The 20,523-nt window shown below is 44.2% G+C and overlaps 1 protein-coding gene and 1 pseudogene across 1 annotated transcript; one reads left to right on the top strand and one right to left on the bottom strand.

Moving 5' to 3' along the window:
• Positions 1-6,078: 6,078 nt before the first annotated feature.
• LOC109562565 (CTD nuclear envelope phosphatase 1 pseudogene) lies at positions 6,079-6,924 on the top strand (annotated as a pseudogene).
• A 658-nt stretch (positions 6,925-7,582) lies between these two features.
• LOC109563231 (procathepsin L) lies at positions 7,583-13,386 on the bottom strand. The gene is made up of 8 exons (XM_019966532.2): positions 13,296-13,386; positions 12,692-12,827; positions 12,065-12,187; positions 11,824-11,970; positions 11,131-11,355; positions 9,426-9,588; positions 8,424-8,541; positions 7,583-7,956 (listed from the first exon to the last, which is right to left on the bottom strand). Exons 2-8 carry the CDS (start codon positions 12,815-12,817, stop codon positions 7,857-7,859), a joined length of 1,002 nt encoding a protein of 333 aa, XP_019822091.2. The 5' UTR covers positions 12,818-12,827; positions 13,296-13,386; the 3' UTR covers positions 7,583-7,856.
• Positions 13,387-20,523: the final 7,137 nt, after the last annotated feature.

The raw sequence follows: 20,523 nt of genomic DNA, 5'->3' as shown, positions 1-20,523 counted from the left end.
CTGTTCAAGAGATTTTACCTGGAAACAGGAAGAAGAATATAATGTAGTGACTGCAGTAGTAACCTGGGGCTAAAAGGAGGTTTGCTTGCTTATTTTATGATGGACAAGACACATTTACATCTTTAAAAAAAAGAAGAAACAAAAACAGTGAAAAACAAAACCCCACGTGTGTTTGGGTAAAGACAAAGAAAAAGGACTACTCATATCCCTGAATTAATAATTGTGGTTGTTCCCCTGAGGAAGGGGAATATTTAAGGGGATATAGTTTCAAAACGGAGAAGGCAATGGCACCCCACTCCAGTACTCTTGCCTGGAAAATCACATGGACGGAGGAGCCTGGTAGGCTGCAGTCCATGGGGTCGCTAAGAGTTGGACACGACTGAGCGACTTCACTTTCACTTTCACTCTCATGCATTGGCGAAGGAAATGGCAAGCCACTCCAGTGTTATTGCCTGGAGAATCCCAGGGACGGGGGAGCCTGGTGGGCTTCCATCTATGGGGTCGCACAGAGTCGGACACGAGTGAAGCGACTTAGCAGTTTCAAAAGGGGCCTTTGCATTATCTTCACTGCTAGACTTTCAAAGCTCTGAGAATGTATTCATATAATGTGGGTATGTTGGTTATTCATTTGTCCGGATAGCAGATAATATTTTGTGCCTACTCTGTGCCAGTTCTTGTCTTCAGCGCTGAGGATAGCTGCTGCTGCTGCTGCTAAGTCACTTCAGTCGTGTCTGACTCTGTGCAACCTCATAGATGGAAGCCCACCAGGCTCCCCTGTTCCTGGGATTCTCCAGGCAAGAACACTGGAGGGGTTGCCATTTCCTTCTCCAATGCAGGAAAGTGAAAAGTGAAAAGTGAAAGTGAAGTCGCTCAGTCGTGTCTGACTCTTCGAGACCCCATGGACTGCAGCCTACCAGGCTCCTCCGCCCATGGGATTTTCCAGGCAAGAGTACTGGAGTGGGGTGCCATTGCCTTCTCCGGCTGAGGATAGAGAGGTGAACAAAACAGAACCCCTTGTCTCTGTGTGGACCTCTGTATAGACTAAATGCTGATGTGTGGAAGAGACACAGTAAACAAAACTAACAAATAAAATGTAATAGCCTGATGGCGGTAAACGCTATGGGAAAAATAAATCAGGGAAGGGGAGAACAGTACTATCAGGGGTTATTTTAATTTTAGTTCTGGGTAAGGACATAATTATACTTTTGTCTGTATATATGCCTAGGAATGGGATTTTTGGATCATATGATAACTCTATTTTTAGTTTTTTGAGGAACCTCCATACTGTTCTCATAGTAGCTGTACCAAATTTCATTCCCACCAACAGTGTAGAAGGGTTCTTTTTTTTCCACACCCTCTCTAGCAATTGTTATTTGTAGACTTTTAATGATGACCATTCTGACCGGTGTGACCTCGCTGTAGTTTTGATTTACTGGTGCACATTTGATAGATGGAAAAGTGAGTAGATAAAAGGTAAGTTCTGGTTCTCACCAGGTGAATAGTTAACTCCACCTGAGACCATGTTCTCTGGCCTGTTCCTTAACAAAAGAGTTTCTCAGAAACACAAGGGTTTTTTGTTTGGGAATGCAGCTTATCTCCAGGAAGCTATCTTCTTCTCAGAAGTTAGAATGATACTCAGGACAGTATGACAGTCTGTGACAAAAGTCATGTGACAAAAGGCTCCTAAGACATCCAGGGAGAATGAGGGTGGTGGGCCAGTAAGTGCAGGCCAGGACTACCTCCTACCAAAGGAAAACAAAAGTCAACCCAGGAGTCAGAGAAAGACTCCTATTACTAGAGATCAGGAATTCAGTGTCAAAAAAGACCATAAAAGTATTCCCCAGCACGAGTTAGGCCATTTTGTGTCACGACTACTTTTTTTTTAGCAGCATTTATATTGTTAATATTAAGTCTTATTGCATCAACTCCCATGTTTCCTTCATATCCTTCTTATGATCTTTCCTGCCTCACAGAGAAAAACAGGAAACATTTGATGTTATCAAGTAAAAGTGGTGCCAGTGAGTAAAGAAGACATTAATTTTCAAGTTAATAACTTTAATTCTCAAGTTAAATACAAAGAGAAGGAAGCAAAGCTTGTTTTCAGTGCATTTTAATGTGTGAGAATGTCTTTCTATGAGGTATCGACTATCTCTGGTTTGAAACACTGACCAATGCTTGATTTAGATGAGAGAGGACTTGTAAGGAAGGGAAAAGATACCCAAACTTCTTGTGCCTTTTTTTCCACTTGCTGATCATTAAATCCACTGCTAAGTCATGTAGGGTTTCTTCAGCTTCTCCTGTCTTAGCTGACTATTGCCTTGTGGTCGGTACCATTTGAAGAATTGCAAAGAAAGGCTGAGAGGGATATGAGCTGAGGGATTCCTGATGTTATCCCTCTGTGTTCAGCAGGTCTGACTCGTCTTGGGCGGTCCGGAGCCAATGAGTCCTCTTGGGCTGTCTGGGCTGCGGAGGAGAGCACAGGCGAGCTGCGCAGGCCAGGGCTGCACTGGGGCTGACATACACCACACACTATGGCTTAAAGTCATAGGAATTTACTCTCTCACTCCCGGAGGCCAGAATTCCAAACCAAAGTGTCTGCAGGGCTATATTCCTCCTGAGGGCTCTAGGGAGGAATCCTCTGTTGACTTTTCAGCTTCTGACAGTAAGTTTACGTTTCAGACCAGATTATTGTGTCAACTGAAGAAGAAAAAAAAGCACAACCTAAAAGTTGGGAATTATGCTTTACTTACAGACTTAAGCAGGAGAGACAGCCTCTCAGATAACTCTGAATGACTGTTCTGAAGAGGTAAGGGAGGAGCCAGGATATATAGGAGTTTTTGCAAAAAACAAAATAAACAAATAAAAAAATACCCCAGGTAACTTCCCTAGAAGCTCAAACAGTAAAGCAACTGCCTGCAAGTTAGGAGACCCAGGTTCAATCCCTGGATCAGGAAGATCCCCTGGAGAAGGAAATGGCAACCCACTCCAGTATCCTTGCCTGGAAAATTCTATGGACAGAGGAGCTTAGCGGGCTATAATCCATGGGGTCGCAAAGAGTTGGATACGACTGAGTGACTAACACACAGTCAGAACATCAAAAGATAAATGTTAATTACTTTGTGTACTTAATCGCTCAGTTGCATCTCATTCTTTGAGACCCCTTGGACTGTAGCCCACCAGGCTCCTCTGACCATGGGAATTCTCCAGGCAAGAATATTGGAGTGTGTTGCCATACCCCTCCTCCTAGGGATCTTCCCAACCTGAGGATCGAACTGAGGTCTCCTGCATTGTAGGCAGATTCTTTATCCTCTGAGCCATGAGGGAAGTCAGTTAATTACTTTAGTGCTTTTCTATGTTTGGGGAGATGCCAGAATCTATATTCCCTGCAATTAGTTCTTTGATTTGCACCTTAATTATCTAGGTCTGGTATCCTGTTTTTCTCCATCCCGAATCCCCTCAGGTTCACAGTTGGTGGCAGCTTTTAGTGGCTGAGGGGTTGATGGCTGCAATATCCTTGGCTTACTAATATGGCAACATTTGTCTAAAATAAAAATTTGTTTTCAGCTTTATTTGATTTACGTCAATTGGCTTATATTTTAAAAAGCTTTTACTACAGATACTGTTTCAAACTTTTCAGAGTTTAAATAAATACAAATGTCTTTGAATGTTGCAGAAGATTCTAATATCTGTTTAATTATCTGATGTCTGAGAAGTCTTCACATTTGCATTCATATCAGCACCTAGGCATTTTCTTAGAGTCTGGGGCTGTACTTCCAAGATTACATGAAAGCAGTATGAACTAGCCTGTCATAGTGAAGCAAGGTGAGAGACACTAAGGCAGTCCTTTCTAGTGGACTTTCAAAGATTGAAGGTGGCAGATAGCATTTTCCAAGGATGGCTGCAACCACATCTTCCATCCCACATGCTCTTCTACTAAGTGACCTTGCCTTGCCCCACCAGGAGGTGGACTGTCAATCCCTTCCCCTGGAACCCGAGCAACATGCTGTGAATACAGTGAAGCAGCAGAGGTTGCACTTGGAACTAAGATCAGGTCAAAAGAAGCCTCGCAGTTTCTCGTTAGGCATCCTGGCCTGTTCTCTCGGGATGTTCCTCTCCGAGCCAGCCTTCATGCCGTGGGAGTTCAGGTCACGGGGAGGTCCATGTAGGTACTCTGGTTGGCAGCCAGGGCTGAATGCCCAGACTGCAACAGCATCTAGGATAGCCACATGAGTGAGCCTGCTTGGATGTCAGCCTGTCAGAACTGCTAGCGATTCCCGAATGCACGAAAGACTTCCAATGGAAAACAGTGTAGTTAAGCTCAGTCAGGAAGTTGGAAAGATAGTTTTTTTTTTTTTTTTTCCCCAAACTGCTATGTTTCCTTATAGTTTATTTTTACAGTAATAAATAACCAGAATAGTCTTTTCACTGCATGCCCCACTGGTTCCCCTGTGTCCTAAAAACCTAAAAATCCCCATCTCCTGCACCTTAATCTAATCACTTCCCACTTTCTCTAAATGTCATTTCTCTTTTCTAAGGGTTCTGACCTGGGAATTCTATGCTCAGACACCCACCCTTTTATCCTGTATTATTGATCGACTCAGGCATCCCTGGTGGCTCAGTGGTAAAGAATCTGCCTGCATTGCAGGAGACCCAGGTTTGATCCCTAGGTTGGGAAGATCCCCTGGAGAAGGAAATGGCAACCCACTCCAGTATTCTTGTCTGGAGAATTCCATGAACAGAAGAGCCTGGTGGGCTACAGTGCAGGGGTCGCAAAAGAGGTGGACATGACTTAGTCTCTAAACAACACAACCATAACATTGACTGGACCCTCTGGGTCCACGTTAGGTTTCTCTCCCTTCTGGTGTTTCAACCACCTCCCTCGAATAGCACCATCTCCTCCTCAGGATTGGAAATGTCTCGTCCACAGCATCACCAGGACACAGAGGATGCTACAATTCTGGTGTCTCAATCTGGCCCCAACCAGTCGAAGGGGCTCAGATTGGGAGCCTCCCAAATTTTCCTGTGGCTACACTGGGTCGTGCTATCTCAAAACCCACAGACTTTTACTCCAAACACATCTGTCATTTTGGGTCAGGAAGTTGGAAATGTAAGCACCTGTGGCCACACTGAAGCTCCAGCATGACACACAGTCCAGTGCAGATGGACTTGACCAGAGACTGCTGGAAGTTTCGTGGGCTGAGACCCTAACTGTGCTCCACTTCACGTCCTCATAGCATTCTATTAACTGAATGCTTCCACTTGCTTTTTATTTCCCTGAGTAGGAATATGATAATTTTAAACCCAAAGACAGTAAATACTATGTGTTTCCTTAGCCTGCAGAATGTAGGGTTTTTCTTTTTAAAATCAAATTCAGGAATTAGGGACCTAGGTGTAAATTAGGCTTCAGACAATCACTTTTGATATTCACCTATTGTCCACCTCTGAGGCCACCATACTACTTTTGAAGCCCAGTCTCCAAAGTGGGTGCTTGTCCCTCATTGCTTATGGATGTGAAGACAAACATTCTTGGCAATGCTTTGGGTCTTTTGCAAAGTAGCCACGTTGTCTTCACTAGAAGTCCGGCAAGTTGCACCAGAAACAGGCCCTGGGACATTGCTTTTCACAGTTATAGCCTATAACATTGTGGGCCAAACTATCATGACCTCTAAGGCCCTTTTCTTGATTGGAAATCATATGCATGTGTGTTCACTTTTCCAAAATGTGAATTATTTCCTTATGAGAACAATTTACCGTCTTTCCTGAGGGCAGTGCCCTAGCACACCTGCGCAGCAGGCCACCCCCTGCTTCCCCCTGCCCCTCCCCCTTCCTTAACCTTCCGTCCCTTCTCCCTAGCTCCTCAATTCTTCATCCCCTTCCCGCCTGGTCTCAGAGGACCCCACTGTAGCACCACTTGTCTCGGCCCTGCCGGCAACCTCCGCGAAGCTGTCGGTACCACTCCCAGCCCACGTGGGCCCCAGTGGGCTGCCCACATCTGTCCCCCAGCTCCCTGTTCTACTGGACTTTCTAAGTCATCAGAAAGATGACTTGTCGTGGGTGGCTTTCTGAGCCGCCCCTTCCATGCCCCTCTCTGCATCTTCTTCGGCCACTTGGGACTCCGCCCCCTTGGCACCCACCCCCAACCCCGTCCCATTACCGCGTTCCCCCCGCCAGGGATCCGGCGGTCATGTGTCCCGGAATCGGCCAAGCCAGGTGAAGGGGAAGATCCTGGTGTTACTCATTCCCCTTTTCATGGGGTCCTGAGGCCCACAGTCCACCTGGAACACCTCCTGACTTCATTCTGGAGGTGGCAATAGACAAACATCCCCTTGGGATTTTGTAGTTAAGAGGCCCCATGTGGCTCCCTTCCTGGAAGAGGTGAGCCAGTGGTCCCAGCTGGTGGTGGTCACAGCAAGCGTGGAGACTCGGGGCTCTACTGTGGCTGATGCACTGGATAATAGCAGAAGCACTCTGGAAATACTGCAGACGGCACTGCACTTGGGAATCTGGCCACTACCTCCAGGACACTCTCTGTGATCCACAGTGACTTCTCCAGCACTGTGATCCTGCATGACTCCCCAGGGCGTACAGAAGCCAGCCAAGGTCATCCCCATCAAATCCTGGCTCAGTGACCCCAGCAATCTCACTCTTCTCGACCTGATTCTGATGCCAGATGCCCTCGGGTTCACCACTGATGTTTGTTCTGTGCTGAGCGGAAAACTTCACCAACATAGGCTCTGGTGGCAGCTGCTTCCCCTCCCCCTGAGTTGGGGTGGGGAAGGGAGGTTGAGCCCTCGGGAGGCTGTTTGTTTGATACCCTGTCCAATGGTGATGACGGCCTGCGCAGGGTCTGCCCTCCCACCCTCTCTGCCCTCAGAGCCCTGCACTCTGTATGGAGTCTGGATGGACACAAGGGCCAGATTTTGAAGCAGCCACCCTTTAACTTCATGTTTGCACTCCCTGAAAACTGCAGACTGGGACCTAACAGTCTAGGAGAGCCACAACAGTGCTCTGGCCGGTCGAGAAACACGACTGGCCAGAGTATGAGACACATTCAGTAATCTAGGAGGCTCAAAAGAGAATCCAAGCTAGCTTTGTTTTGATTTTTTAATAACTCTTGTACAAAAAGACTTACCCTTGTCCTTTAGATTGTCAAATTTTGCTCTATTCAAGGGATGTCAGACACAGTCAATGGGCAGCTAACATAAGATCTGCATATTGATAACTATAAGAACCAGAAGGCCACACAGCCATTCTCCTAATAGACCACTGGCACATTCAGTTAGGGGCTTCCCTGGTGGCTCAGAGGTAAAGAACCTACCTGCAATGCAGAAGATGTGGGTTTGATCCCTGGGTTGGGAAGATCCCCTTGGAAAAGGAAATGGCAACCCACTCTGGTATTCTTGCCTGGGGAATTCCATGGACAGAGGAGCCTTGTGGACTATAGTCCATGGGGTCACAAAAGAGTCAGACGTGACTTAGCAACTAAACAACAACAAAAAATAATCAGTTGTGTCTTAAGAGCCCAATTATGTTTTTTACTCTAAAAATGTAATGTATTAAAAACAGAAAGAAGCCACCTCTATTCTGAAATAAAGTTTTATTTTAAAAGGTAAAACTGTATACATCCTTTTAAAACATAAAAGTTCAAAATTCATTAGGCAAGTTGGTCATACAAACTATATTTACAACAGTAGTGAAAGAAGTGGTAACATTTCACCAGTGTAAAAGGTCACAGAATTCAGATCACAACTTGGATCTTCAATGATTCAAGTCTTTCATTCCCACACAATAAAGTCTGGTCAGTTTTAAGAGAAAATCCTTCCTCTGGATATTGTTCTTAATCCAGCCTTTGAGATTTAGACAGTAGGATAACTGGCCATGGTGGCGATTCCACAGTGGTTGTTCCGGTCTTTGGCCATCTTTATGTAGCCATTCATGCCCCAATGTTCACCCCAGCTGAAAGAAGAGAAGGTTTTCATTTTATATGAAGAATCAAACACATTTATATTTATTAATATTTAAACAGTGCACCAGAGGTCAAGACAGATTCAGAAAGAAGCAAGAAATGCAGTTGTTCTTATTCATGGTTGAGTTCTAAATGTATACATAACTTCTATCCCAAACCTTTCACAAAACTATAAAATTAGAGACATAAAAAAGAAACTCTTGGGGCCAGATGTGTTTTAGAATTTAAAAAATGTTTGGATTTAGAAATGAGATGATACCCAAACTACATCAATACCTTAGGCAACTTCAGACAGTATCTTAATGTTATAATCAAACATTAATATGCCTGTGATCATCCTAAGTGGCATAAGACTTCAGAAGTGTACTTAAGGATTTGAGGACCTGAATTCAAATGCTGATTCCAAAAAGGACTCCCCTTTTCAACCTCAAATATAAGTATTTGGGGCATTTTATACCTGTTTTTGACAAGCCAATATTTATTGTCATCTGAGTCTGCTCCTTCAAAGCCATAGCCAACTACCAGAACAGCATGATCCACGGATTCACTGCTACAATTTGGCTCATAATAAATGCCTGGGAAAATAAAATACAATGTTGGGGTGAAGACCTCCAAGTGACCTAGTCTATTAATCAGGGTAAGGAGACATCTCAAAATTAAGCTAAATGATATAAATCTAGATAAGATTTAAAAACAAGATTTTTTTTTTCATTCTAGGCTAGGGATCCAGGCCCTCATCTAACACTAGCAGATATACAAACGGCATACTCTCTTTTGTAAACAACATGTCAAGAGACATAAAAGAACACTCCTTAAAATCTTATCATTTTACTTTCAAGACATTCAGTCTAGGGAAATAGCACACAACACAAAATTACTTCAGCCAAGAAGTTCTTTCTGGTTTTAATTACAGTAGCAAAATTCTTTGGAAAATTTCAAAGGTCTAACAGTTGAAACTCTGGGTGGCTACAGTCGTAAATAGGACTTTCAAGGTGGTGCTAGTGGTAAAGAATCTGCCTGCCAATGCAGGAGACTCACGAGACGTGGGTTCGATCTCTGGTTTGGGAAGATCCCCTTGAGTAGGAAATGGCAACCCACTTCAGCATTCTTGCCTGGAAAATTCTACAGGCAGAGGAGCCTGGTGGACTACAGTCCATGGGGCTGCAAAGAGTTATGGACACAACTGAGCACACACAACTGGAAAAAAGTAAATTAAGCTATATGAATCAAATTAAGTAGCCATTCAAATATATTTATGAAGTGCTTAAAATCATGGGGACATGGTTCAAGTAATGTCAAATGGACACATCAGGTACAAATACTAACATTAACAACTATATTAAATCTATAGACCTTCAAATTTTACATTGAATTCTACATACCAAAGAGTCAGTTTTGCTGTATGTCATGGTGATTTTCCAATTTTTCTGCCTAAATTTCAAGATAGACAAATACTTACCTGACTTGTAGAACTGGAAAGATGGATTGTGTGCATCTACAGCAACAGAGATGGGACCCAAAGTTGCCACTGCCTTCATAAGAGCCTTCTCCTGCTTAGGGAGGTCCACGAAACCAGTTTCATTAGCAGCAGAATTGTTGGGATTGTAAAGGCAGGTGCCAACCTTTTAAAGGTAATGGGGAAGAGGCTTGATTAATACCATCCTCCTCCTGAGGTATATGAGTTCAAGACATTCTGCAGCTTAATGATTTCCAAGTCAAGTTTGTTACAAAGCATCCCAGGAGATGGAATGCCATTGGCTGTTTTGAAATGGAAAAAATTAGCTTGTGTCTATGCAATCAAACACTCTCAATCTACCTGCCCATAAGAAACCTTTACTCAGGAGAAATTTGTACTTATAAAGAATGATATGTATATTTCCCTGGTGCCTCAGCAGTAAATAATCCACCTTTACTCCTACAAGGTAGGAGACAGGGGTTTGATCCCTACAAGGCACGAGACATGGAGGCAGGGGTTTGATCCCTGGGTTGGGAAGATCCCCTGGAGGGGGAAATGGCAACCTACTCCGGTAATCTTGCCCAGTAAATCCCACAGACAGAGGAGCCTGGCAGGCTATAGTCTCAGTTCAGTTCAGTTCAGTCGCTCAGTCATGTCCGACTCTTTGCAACCCCATGAATTGCAGCACACCAGGCCTCCCTGTCCATCACCATCTCACGGAGTTCACCCAAACTCATGTCCATCGAGTCGGTGACGCCATCCAGCCATCTCATCCTCTGTTGTCCCCTTCTCCTCCTGCCCCCAATCCCTCCCAGCATCAGAGTCTTTTCCAATGAGTCAACTCTTCGCATGAGGTGGCCAAAGTATTTGGCCAAAGGAGTTTCAGCTTCAGCATCAGTCCTTCCAATGAATACCCAGGACTGATCTCCTTTAGAATGGACTGGTTGGATCTCCTTGCTGCCCAAGGGACTCTCAAGAGTCTTCTCCAACACCACAGTTCAAAAGCATCAATTCTTTGGCTCTCAGCTTTCTTCACAGTCCAACTCTCACATCCATACATGACCACTGGAAACACCATAGCCTTGACTAGACGGACCTTTGTTGACAAAGTAATGTCTCTGCTTTTGAATATGCTATCTAGGTTGGTCATAACTTTTCTTCCAAGGAGTAAGTGTCTTTTAATTTCATGGTGCAATCACCATCTGCAGTGATTTTGGAGCCCAAAAAGGTTGCAAAAGAGTCAGATACGACTGAGTGACTAAACAACAACAACAAATGTATATTTCCACATTCAATAGAAATATTAACAGCTTTATGGTAACTATCTGGGCTCCCAAGTAGCACTAGTGGTAAAGAACCTGACTGCCAATACAGGTGACATGAAAGATGTGGGTTCGATCCCTTCCTGGGTCAGGAAGATCCTCTGGAGGACATGGCAACCCGCTTCAGTAATCTTGCCTGGAGAATTCCATGGAGAGAGGAGCCTGGTGGGCTATAGTCCAAAAGGTCACACAGACTTGGATATGATTAAAGCGACAGCATGAACACATGGTAAGTAGCTAAACAGAGAACTGTGCAAGGCTAACTATTTTAATGACAGTTCTGACAGTCTGCAGATAAAGATTCTACAATCTAAAATGTGGATTCTAAACATGATATCTATTTTCCCCTAAAGTGTTCAACTTGGATTACAAGGAGCTCCTCTTACCAATCCAGTGTATGGATAAGATTCCTCTGAGTCCAGGCCTCCAACGTCCAAAACATACTGGAAGGCATTATCTATGAAGCCACCGTGACAACCCCGATTGCCTTGAGGCTGAGAGCAGTCCACCAGGTTCTGCTCACTCAGTGAAACAAGTTTGCCAGTTTTTTGGAACATCTGTCCTTCAAGAGCACCCGTGGCACTAAAAGCCCAACAAGAACCACATTTACCCTGAAAACAAAATTTAAAAGCATAAGTTACAAAACAAATAGCAAGACTTGGACAGTAGCCCATATATATGGAAATGCTTTTAAAACCTAGTGAATGGCATGTTGTTGCACAGTGTGTCCGGAGAAGGCAATGGCACCCCGCTCCAGTACACTTGCCTGGAAAATCACATGGATGGAGACTGGTAGGCTCCAGTCCATGGGGTCGCTAAGAGTTGGACACGACTGAGCAACTTCACTTTCACTTTTCACTTTCATGCATTGGAGAAGGAAATGGCAACCCACTCCAGTGTTCTTGCCTAGAGAATCCCAGGGACAGAAGAGCCTGATGGGCTGCCATCTATGTGGTCGCACAGAGTCGGACACGACTGAAGCGACAGCAGCAGCAGCAGCAGCACAGTGTATCATAGCAAGGATGGCAACTCCTATTTGGCTTTACTCTTGGAGAGAGATTTGCTGAGTACCATCATACCTGATTCTTCACAGGAGTTACATAGCCTTTCTCTCTCCAATCCACGGATGGAGGAATCGAAGCAAAGATAGTTTCATGGAACTCTTTCCCCTTCTTGTTCTTCTGCCTTTGAAAGCCATTCATCGTGTGCCTGAATTCTTCATTGGTCTTCAAGGAAAAGGAAATAGAATGTTGAAAAGCAAGAGGTTATTTTGCTAAAGTGTTAAGCAGAGAAGGCACAAAAAATTCATGCCACACTCACCATGTCACCAAAGGCATTCATTGCCATGCTGAAGCTATGTTTCCCTTGGCTGTATTCCTGATTATGCAGCTCAATCATTTTCATATTCTTCTTCCACACGGCTTTTCTCCATCCTTCTTCATTCTAGAAGCAAACAGGTAGCCTATATTCTTTTATTCTATTTAAAACCAATTCACCAAGGGCTTCACCAGGTGGTGCTAAGTGGTAAAGAACTCCCGTGCCAAGGCAGGAGATGCAAGAAACACAGATTCAATCCCTGCGTTGGGATGATCCCCTGAAGGAGGGTATGGCAACCCACTCTAATATTCTTGCCTGGAAAATCCCATGGACAGAGGAGCCTGGTCACAGAGTTGGACACGACTGAAGCGACAGCACATACCGTCACCAAGTGGATTTGTATATAAAGAGGAAGAGAGACCATGGCCAGAGATGGCTCTATACTCTTGGGAGCTGTTCTCCAGCGCCCACATGACAGGACAAATGTCCACAGTGTACTCAGTGACAGGTGCCATGAAGTTACTGCCCTGACAAGAGCCAGCCTCAAGAGACTACTATCTGCCATAAACTCCCAACAGCATGGACCATTCTCTGCAGGGTTTCAGATGGACAGTTTCAGATGTTACCAACCAAGTCGTATGGTTTCCTGTGTGTTGCCTTCCACAATTTCCATTGTGTATCTAAACTGTGGTCAAATTTTGGAGCAGCTGAGGCTATTCCCAAGCAAAGGGCTGTCAGGAGGAGTGAAGGATTCATGTTCAAAAACCTAGGAAGGGAGAAGAAATGAGTATCTGATTAAACCAATCTTTCTAAAAGGCCATCTTTTTTTTTTGAGCCACTATGGTGGAGTAAAAACATTTATATTCCCAAGTATTTATAAAAGGACAGTAGGGGAAGTCTATGGATGTGGGTGGAGAAAAAGAGCTCTGAGACCCCAGTTTCCGCGCGGGACAGGGTGAGGCTCTTCTGGGACTCAAACAGCGGCCCGGACGAGCCACCCTCCCGCGCTGCAGGCGGGCCCAGCCCAGGGGCGGGCCCAGCGAACTCCCTCCGCTGACAGAGTATGTAGACGCGGTGCCGACAAACGCTCTGCAGTCCAGCTAGCGGGGGTCATACTGCCTTGTCACACCGGCGCCTCCTGGAACCCCTCCCCAAGCCCTCAACCCCCAAGGCTGCAGTCGCGCTGCTAGCCGGAGTGACCCCGCCGCACCATGTCTCATCCCGTGGCGCTCACCTGTGGCGAGGGCTGCCTGCCGCACAGGCACAACCGGCGGCTCCGGATCCTGCGGCGTCTAAAGTTGGGTTGTGGGCACCAAGACCTCCCATTTAAGGCTCCAGGACTGCGCTCGGCAAGCCCCGCCCCCCGTTAGCACGCCCCGCGATTGGCTGAGCCTCATATAGGCGGGCCCGTGTGCTGGGACTCCCGGCGCGTGACAGGGCTGGTCCCAAATTGTCCAGGTGCCAGCCTCAGTGGACCCCACGGCAGCGAGCTGGGGGGCCATTGGGCAGAACTAAGGAGGGCGGCCGGCGCCTCCCTGGGGACCCAGATCAACTAATTACATCGAATTCGTGCTCTTGGTCGGTGGTTCACTAAAAGAGGCTTGCAGGGGGTCCCAAGTGGATTTTTAGCGTAACCCTGTGCCTCCTTCCTTAGGGTTTTGTTTTGTTTTGTTTAAATTTTAAGTCCTAATCCTAGAGTTCTTGGTGAAAGTCTTCGGGAGGACTGAGAACTGTCTCGTACAGGGGCTCCCGCTTATTCCGCAGCGAAGGTGGGGCAGGCTGGAGGAATGCAAAGCTCGCAAGCCGACCTCCAGGGTTAAGGGTGGTACAAGCTGGGTTTGAGGAGCAGAATCGCAGTTCCTCAGAGGATGTGGCGCCCTGGTCACTGCCCAAATCCCAGGAAGGCAAAGGGCTGGGAGGGTCTCCAGAGAATAGGTGGTATTTTGTAATACCCTTCTCCTGTCTTCCCCAGTTAGGGGTTCTTCTTGTCTCTCAAGTTTTCCTCAAAACCAACAGAAACGAGTTGTTTACAGAAAATTTTAGTTTAATTAAGAAAAAAGGAAAAATGGAGGGTAGGCAATGGCACCCCACTCCAGAACTCTTGCCTGGAATATCCCATGGACGGAGGAGCCTGGTAGGCTGTAGTCCATGGGGTCGCTAAGAGTCGGACACGACTGAGCGACTTCACTTTCACTTTTCACTTTCCTGCATTGGAGAAGGAAATGGCAACCCACTCCAGTGTTCTTGCCTGGAGAATCCCAGGGACGGTGGAGCCTGATGGGTGCCGTCTATGGGGTCGCACAGAGTCGGACACGACTGAAGTGACTTAGCAGCAGCAGCAGTAACTGCTTTTACTTTCCCGCTCTTCTTCCTTAGTATCTAGGTCCTTTTCTCGAGATTTAAGGAAAGATGAAAAACTGGAAATAGAACTGCCATATGACCCAGCAATCCCACTGCTAGGCATACACACCGAGGAAACCAGAATTGAAAGAGACATGTGTACCCCAATGTTCATCGCAGCACTGTTTATAATAGCCAGGACATGGAAGCAACCTAGATGTCCATCAGCAGATGAATGGATAAGAAAGCTGTGGTACATATACACAATGGAGTATTACTCAGCCATTTAAAAAGATACATTTGAATCAGTTCTAATGAGGTGGATGAAACTGGAGCCTATTATACAGAGTGAAGTAAGCCAGAAAGAAAAACACCAATACAGTATACTAACACATATATATGGAATTTAGAAAGATGATAAAGATAACCCTGTATGTGATACAGCAAAAGAGACACAGATGTATAGAACAGCCTTTTGGACTCTGTGGGAGAGGGTGAGGGCGGGATGATATGGGAGAATGGCATTTAAACATATATAATATCATATGTGAAACCAATCGCCAGTCCAGGTTCGATGCATGATACAGGGTGCTTGGGGCTGGTGCACTGGGATGACCCAGAGGGATGGTATGGGGAGGGAGGTGTCAGGGGGTTCAGGATGGGGAATAGGTTTACACCCGTGGCAGATTCATGTTGATATATGGCAAAACCAATACAATATTATAAAGTAATTAGCCTCCAATTAAAATAAATAAATTTATATTAAAAAATAAATAAACAGATCTTGAGAACAACAACAACAACAAAAGATTTAAGGAAAGAAATTTAAGATTTAAGAAAAGGTCCTTTTCTGGAGATTAAGAATTGTGACTTTTACTTCAGTGATTTCTACTTTAATTTATATTGAATGTCAGGATTTAAAGGACAGCGAAACGTTTTAAATGGAGGAAAATAGGTTTATAGGTTAAATATTAATTTACATAACTAAGAACTTAGGGAACACAAGTCAAACTTTGTACATGTTTGTCCTTTACTACATAAAAACATATTCATTATAGAAAATCCCTTTTAGAAAAAAATGATCATTACCTCATGTCTGGTCCCACATTACTTTTTTTCTGCGCATATTTTGAATCATTTAAATTAAAATGTAATCATGATTCATGGACTTCTGAACTAATTTGTACTTAAGATTAAGTTTATAAGCATTTTAGAAGCACAATCAGACATGTAATTTTACTATGTTAATATCTACATAACATAAAAATGTTTATTTAAGTGTACAGTTCTGTGGCATTAAGTACATTCACACTGTTGTGCAACCATAACCATCACCCATCTTTGGAATATTTTCATGTTCTGAAACAGAAACTCTGTACCATGAAACAATAACACTGCATTTCTCCCTGCCCACTGCCCGCCCCCCACCACAGAAGCCTTTGGCAACCACTATGGAATCATGTAATATTTGTCATCTTAGGCTTATTTTACTTAACATAATGTCTTAAAGGTTTATTCATGTTGTTCAGTTCAGTTCAGTCGCTCAGTCGTGTCCGACTCTTTGCAACCCCATGAATCGCAGCATGCCAGGCCTCCCTGACCATCACCAACTCCCGGAACCTACCCAAACTCATGTCCATTGGGTCGGTGATGCCGTCCAGCCATCTCATCCTCCGTCGTCCCCTTCTCCTCCTGCCCCCAATCCCTCCCAGTATCAAGGTCTTTCCTAATGAGTCAACTCTTCACATGAGGTGGCCAAAGTACTGGAGTTTCAGCTTCAGCATCAGTCCTTCCAATGAACACCCAGGACTGATCTCCTTTAGGATGGACTGGTTGGAGCTCCTTTCAGTCCAAGGGACTCTCAAGTGTCTTTTCCAATACCACAGTTCAAAAGCATCAATTCTTCGGTGCTCAGCTTTCTTCACAGTCCAACTTTCACATCCATACATGACCACTAGAAAAACCATAGCCTTGACTAGATGGACCTTTGTTGGCAAAGTAATGTCTCTGCTTTTTAATATGCAATCTAGGTTGGTCATAACTTTCCTTCCAAGGAGTAAGCGTCTTTTAATTTCATGGCTGCAGTCACCATCTGCAGTGATTTTGGAACCCAAAAAATAAAGTCTGACACTGTCCACTGTTTCCCCATCTATTTCCCATGAAGTGATGGGACCAGATGCCATGATCTTCCTTTTCTGAATGTTGAGCTTTAAGCCAATTTTTTCGCTCTCCTCTTTCACTTTTATCAAGAGGCTTTTGAGTTCCTCTTCATTTTCTGCCATAAGGGTGGTGTCATCTGCTTATCTGAGGTTCTTGATATTTCTCCCCGCAATCTTGATTCCAGCTTGTGCTTCCTCCAGCCCAGCATTTCTCATGAGGTACTAAATTCATGTTGCAGGGTGTGTCAGAGTTTACCTTTTTTCTGAAGGTGACTAAAATACCCCTGGACAAATGTTTTGTTTCTCCAGACATCCCCAGATGACTATATGGGTTATTTCCAGATTTGATTATGTTGAATGACACTACTGTCAGTGTTGTTGTACAAATGTTCATGTTTCTGTTTTCAGTTTTTTAGGAGATCTACCCAGAAGTGGACTTGCTGGATATGGTATTCTATGTTCAATTTTTTTCTCTGTTTTCACTGTGTCTGCATCATTTTACCAGCATCGCACAGGTTCCAATATGATTGTGATTTGCAAATATTTTCTTAAATTCTGTGAGTTGCCTTTTCATAAAATCAGTACTGTCCTTTGGTGCACCAGTTTTAAATTTTGATGAAATCCAGTTTACCTATTTTTTCTTTGGTTGCCTATTCTTTTGGTATCATATCAAAAAAATTACTACTAAGCCCAGTATCATGAGGCTCTTTGCTTGTGTTTTCATCTAAAGTTTTGTAGTTTTAGTTCCTATGTTTGGGTCTTTAACCATTTGTGTTAACTTTTGCATATGGTATAGTTAAGTGTCCAATATCATTCTTTTGCATGTGGATATCTGACTTTCTTAGCATTATTTGTTGAAGACTATCCTTTCCCTATTGAATGGTCCTGGCAACCCCATACAATTTAGAAAAATCAATTCTTTTAAAGTTTTAAAATCTTTGAGGAAATAGAAGCTTTCTTCTCTCAGACACAGCTAGAGGCCAAAGGTCTTAGGTGGTTATCAAGTATTGGAAATGACTGGAGGTTAAATTTTTAAAAAAATATACCATGGAGTTCAACAGTCATTCGTTTAAGAAATCTGAATACATCGTCTAATATATGGGTTTTACATTTGCCCTTGGGGCACAGAGTGGAAAAACCCTACCACTGCATAACCGTCTATACCTGGGGCTGCCTTCCAAGGAGTGGCCGCTCCTTTGTTTCTTGGAATGTGATATAAATGCCCTGGAGAAAGCTGGACTTTTTAAAATTCCAAATGTGCCCCAACTCTAAAATTAGGCTAAGAAATATCCAAATGCCAGAGAAATATGGGAGAAGGCCATTTAAGCAAGAAACTGTAACATCTATTTATACAAAATCTGTTAAGTAATGTATTACCAAAAGGCATTAACCATTTTGTTCTTATTCCTACTCTTCTATGCCATTTCTTTGCCAAATAACTTCAGTTCAGTTCAGTCATTCAGTCGTGTCCAATTCTTTGTGACTCCACGAGCTGCAGCACGCCAGGCCTCCCTGTCCATCACCAACTCCTGGAGCCTACCCAAACTCATGTCCATCGAGTCGGTGATGCCATCCAACCATCTCATCCTCTGTCTCCCCTTCTCCCACCTTCAATCTTTCCCAGCATCAGGGTCTTTTCAAATGAGTCAGCTCTTCGCATCAGGTGGCCAAAGTATTGGAGTTTCAGCTTCAGCATCAGACCTTCCAATGAACACTCAGGACTGATCTCCTTTAGGATGGACTGGTTGGATCTCCTTGCAGTCCAAGGGACTCTCAAGAGTCTTCTCCAACACCACAGTTCAAAAGCACCAACTCTTCTGCACTCAGCCCTCTTTATAGTCCAACTCTCACATCCATACATAACTACATGACGCTTTGACTAGATGGACTTAGATAAGTGCTAATTATTAAAATTGGAGAAGGAACTGGCAGTCCACTCCAGTATTCTTGCCTGGAGAATCCCAAGGACAGAGAAGCCTGGTGGGCCACCATCTATGGGGTAGCACAGAGTCGGACACGACTGAAGTGACTTAGCAGCAATTATTAAAATAGTCATATTTTAGCTAAGTGATCAATCCTTTGCTTTGCCTTTGATAAAATGCAATTGGTAGATTCTTACTTAAAATGCAGTATCTCTGAGAACATATTTTTGAGTGCATCTGTCTAGATTTCTTTTGCTTACTGGGGAAACAGGATATGATTCTTTACCCTATCTCTGAAAGTTTTAAATCCTAGGGGGATGAACAAATCTTGTATGGTAGTATTCAAAACCCTGAGGCCACTTCACAGCTATCCCCAATATAACAACCAACTCCAAGTTGATTAAATTTAATGAGCTGAGAATTACTCTTAAGAAACATTATTTAGGCAACTGTCCATTTGTAAAGTGGTTTATTATCACTTGGGCTTCCCTGGTGGCTCAGTGGTAAAGAATTCACCTGCCGATACAGGAGACGCAGTTTCAGTGCCTGAGCTGGAAAGATCCCCTGGAGAAGGAAATGGCAACCCACTCCAGTATTGTTGCCTGGGAAATCCCATGGACAGAAGAGCCTGGCGAGCTACAGTCCATGGGGTTGCAAAAGAGTCGGATGTGACTTAGCGACTAAACAACAATTATTATCACTTATAATTTTATGGATGAGAACCTGTTTATAATCACAGACTGTAGATATTCATATGAAGCCATTTATGAAACAAGTTACTTTTCTGAGCTACTCTAATATTGCTTTTCCTGTAGGATTAAACAGTGAGCCAATTCATTAAATCAATCAACAAGAATTAGTTAAGCTCTGACCTTGTGCTCACTGTCCTTTGCTTGGTGTAGCTTGAGCATAAAATTATAACAGTTTTCTCAGGTTTAGCCTGTTCAAGGCAAAACACCCTCCTGGAAGCTGATGGGGGTGGGAAGAGATCCAACCCATTTTGGGCAGCATGCCTTCTGTGTGGCTCACCTGTCTTTTCCTCCTTTCACATGACACCAGGTAAATTCCAGAGCCTGGCCCTGGGGAGCTGTGGTTCCTTATCTCACGTTTCCTCAGTGCTCATGCTTCATTTTCCTCATGCCCTCTGGCAACCAGAGTCCAGTTTGCTGAGTGACTGATGGGGGCAAAGTCTCCAAAGCTTAGCTGCCTTTTCTAAGCTCTGCCATCCTGAAGCACATTTATTTCTTCACTTTAGAGAGGAATCTGGTACCACCCTTGATTTTGTATACCAACTGCGAACTTCCTGATGTTCAAGCTGGTTTTAGAAAAGGCAGAGGAACCAGAGATCAAATTGTCAACATCCACTGGATCATCAAAAAAGCAAGAGAGTTCCAGAAAAGCATCTATTTCTGCTTTATTGATTATGCCAAAGCCTTTGACTGTGTGGGTCACAATAAACTGTGGAAAATTCTGAAAGAGATCGGAATACCAGACCACCTGACTGGCCTCTTGAGAAACCTGTATGCAGGTCAGGAAGCAACAGTTAGAACTGGACATGGAACAACAGACTGGTTCCAAATAGGAAAAGGAGTACGTCAAGGCTGTATATTGTCACCCTGCTTGTTTAACTTATATGCAGAGTACATCATGAGAAACGCTGGGCTGGGAGAAGCACAAGCTGGAATCAAGATTGCCAGGAGAAATATCAAGAACCTCAGATATGCAGATGACACCACCCTTATGGCAGAAAGTGAAGAGGAAATCAAAAGCCTCTTGATGAAAGTGAAAGAAGAGAGTGAAAAAGTTGGCTTAAAGCTCAACATTCAGAAAACGAAGATCATGGCATCTGGTCCCATCACTTCATGGGAAATAGATGGGGAAACAGTGGAAACAGTGTCAGACTTTAATTTTTTGGGCTCCAAAATCACTGCAGATGGTGATTGCTGCTGCTGCTGCTGCTGCTAAGTTGCTTCAGTCTTGTCCGACTCTGTGCGACCCCAAGACGGCAGCCCACCAGGCTCCCCCGTCCCTGGGATTCTCC

The sequence above is a fragment of the Bos indicus genome, chromosome 8 (genome assembly GCF_029378745.1).
Source record: "Bos indicus isolate NIAB-ARS_2022 breed Sahiwal x Tharparkar chromosome 8, NIAB-ARS_B.indTharparkar_mat_pri_1.0, whole genome shotgun sequence".
Classification (NCBI taxonomy): domain Eukaryota; kingdom Metazoa; phylum Chordata; class Mammalia; order Artiodactyla; family Bovidae; genus Bos; species Bos indicus.
This window is presented reverse-complemented; position numbering and strand designations above follow the sequence as displayed.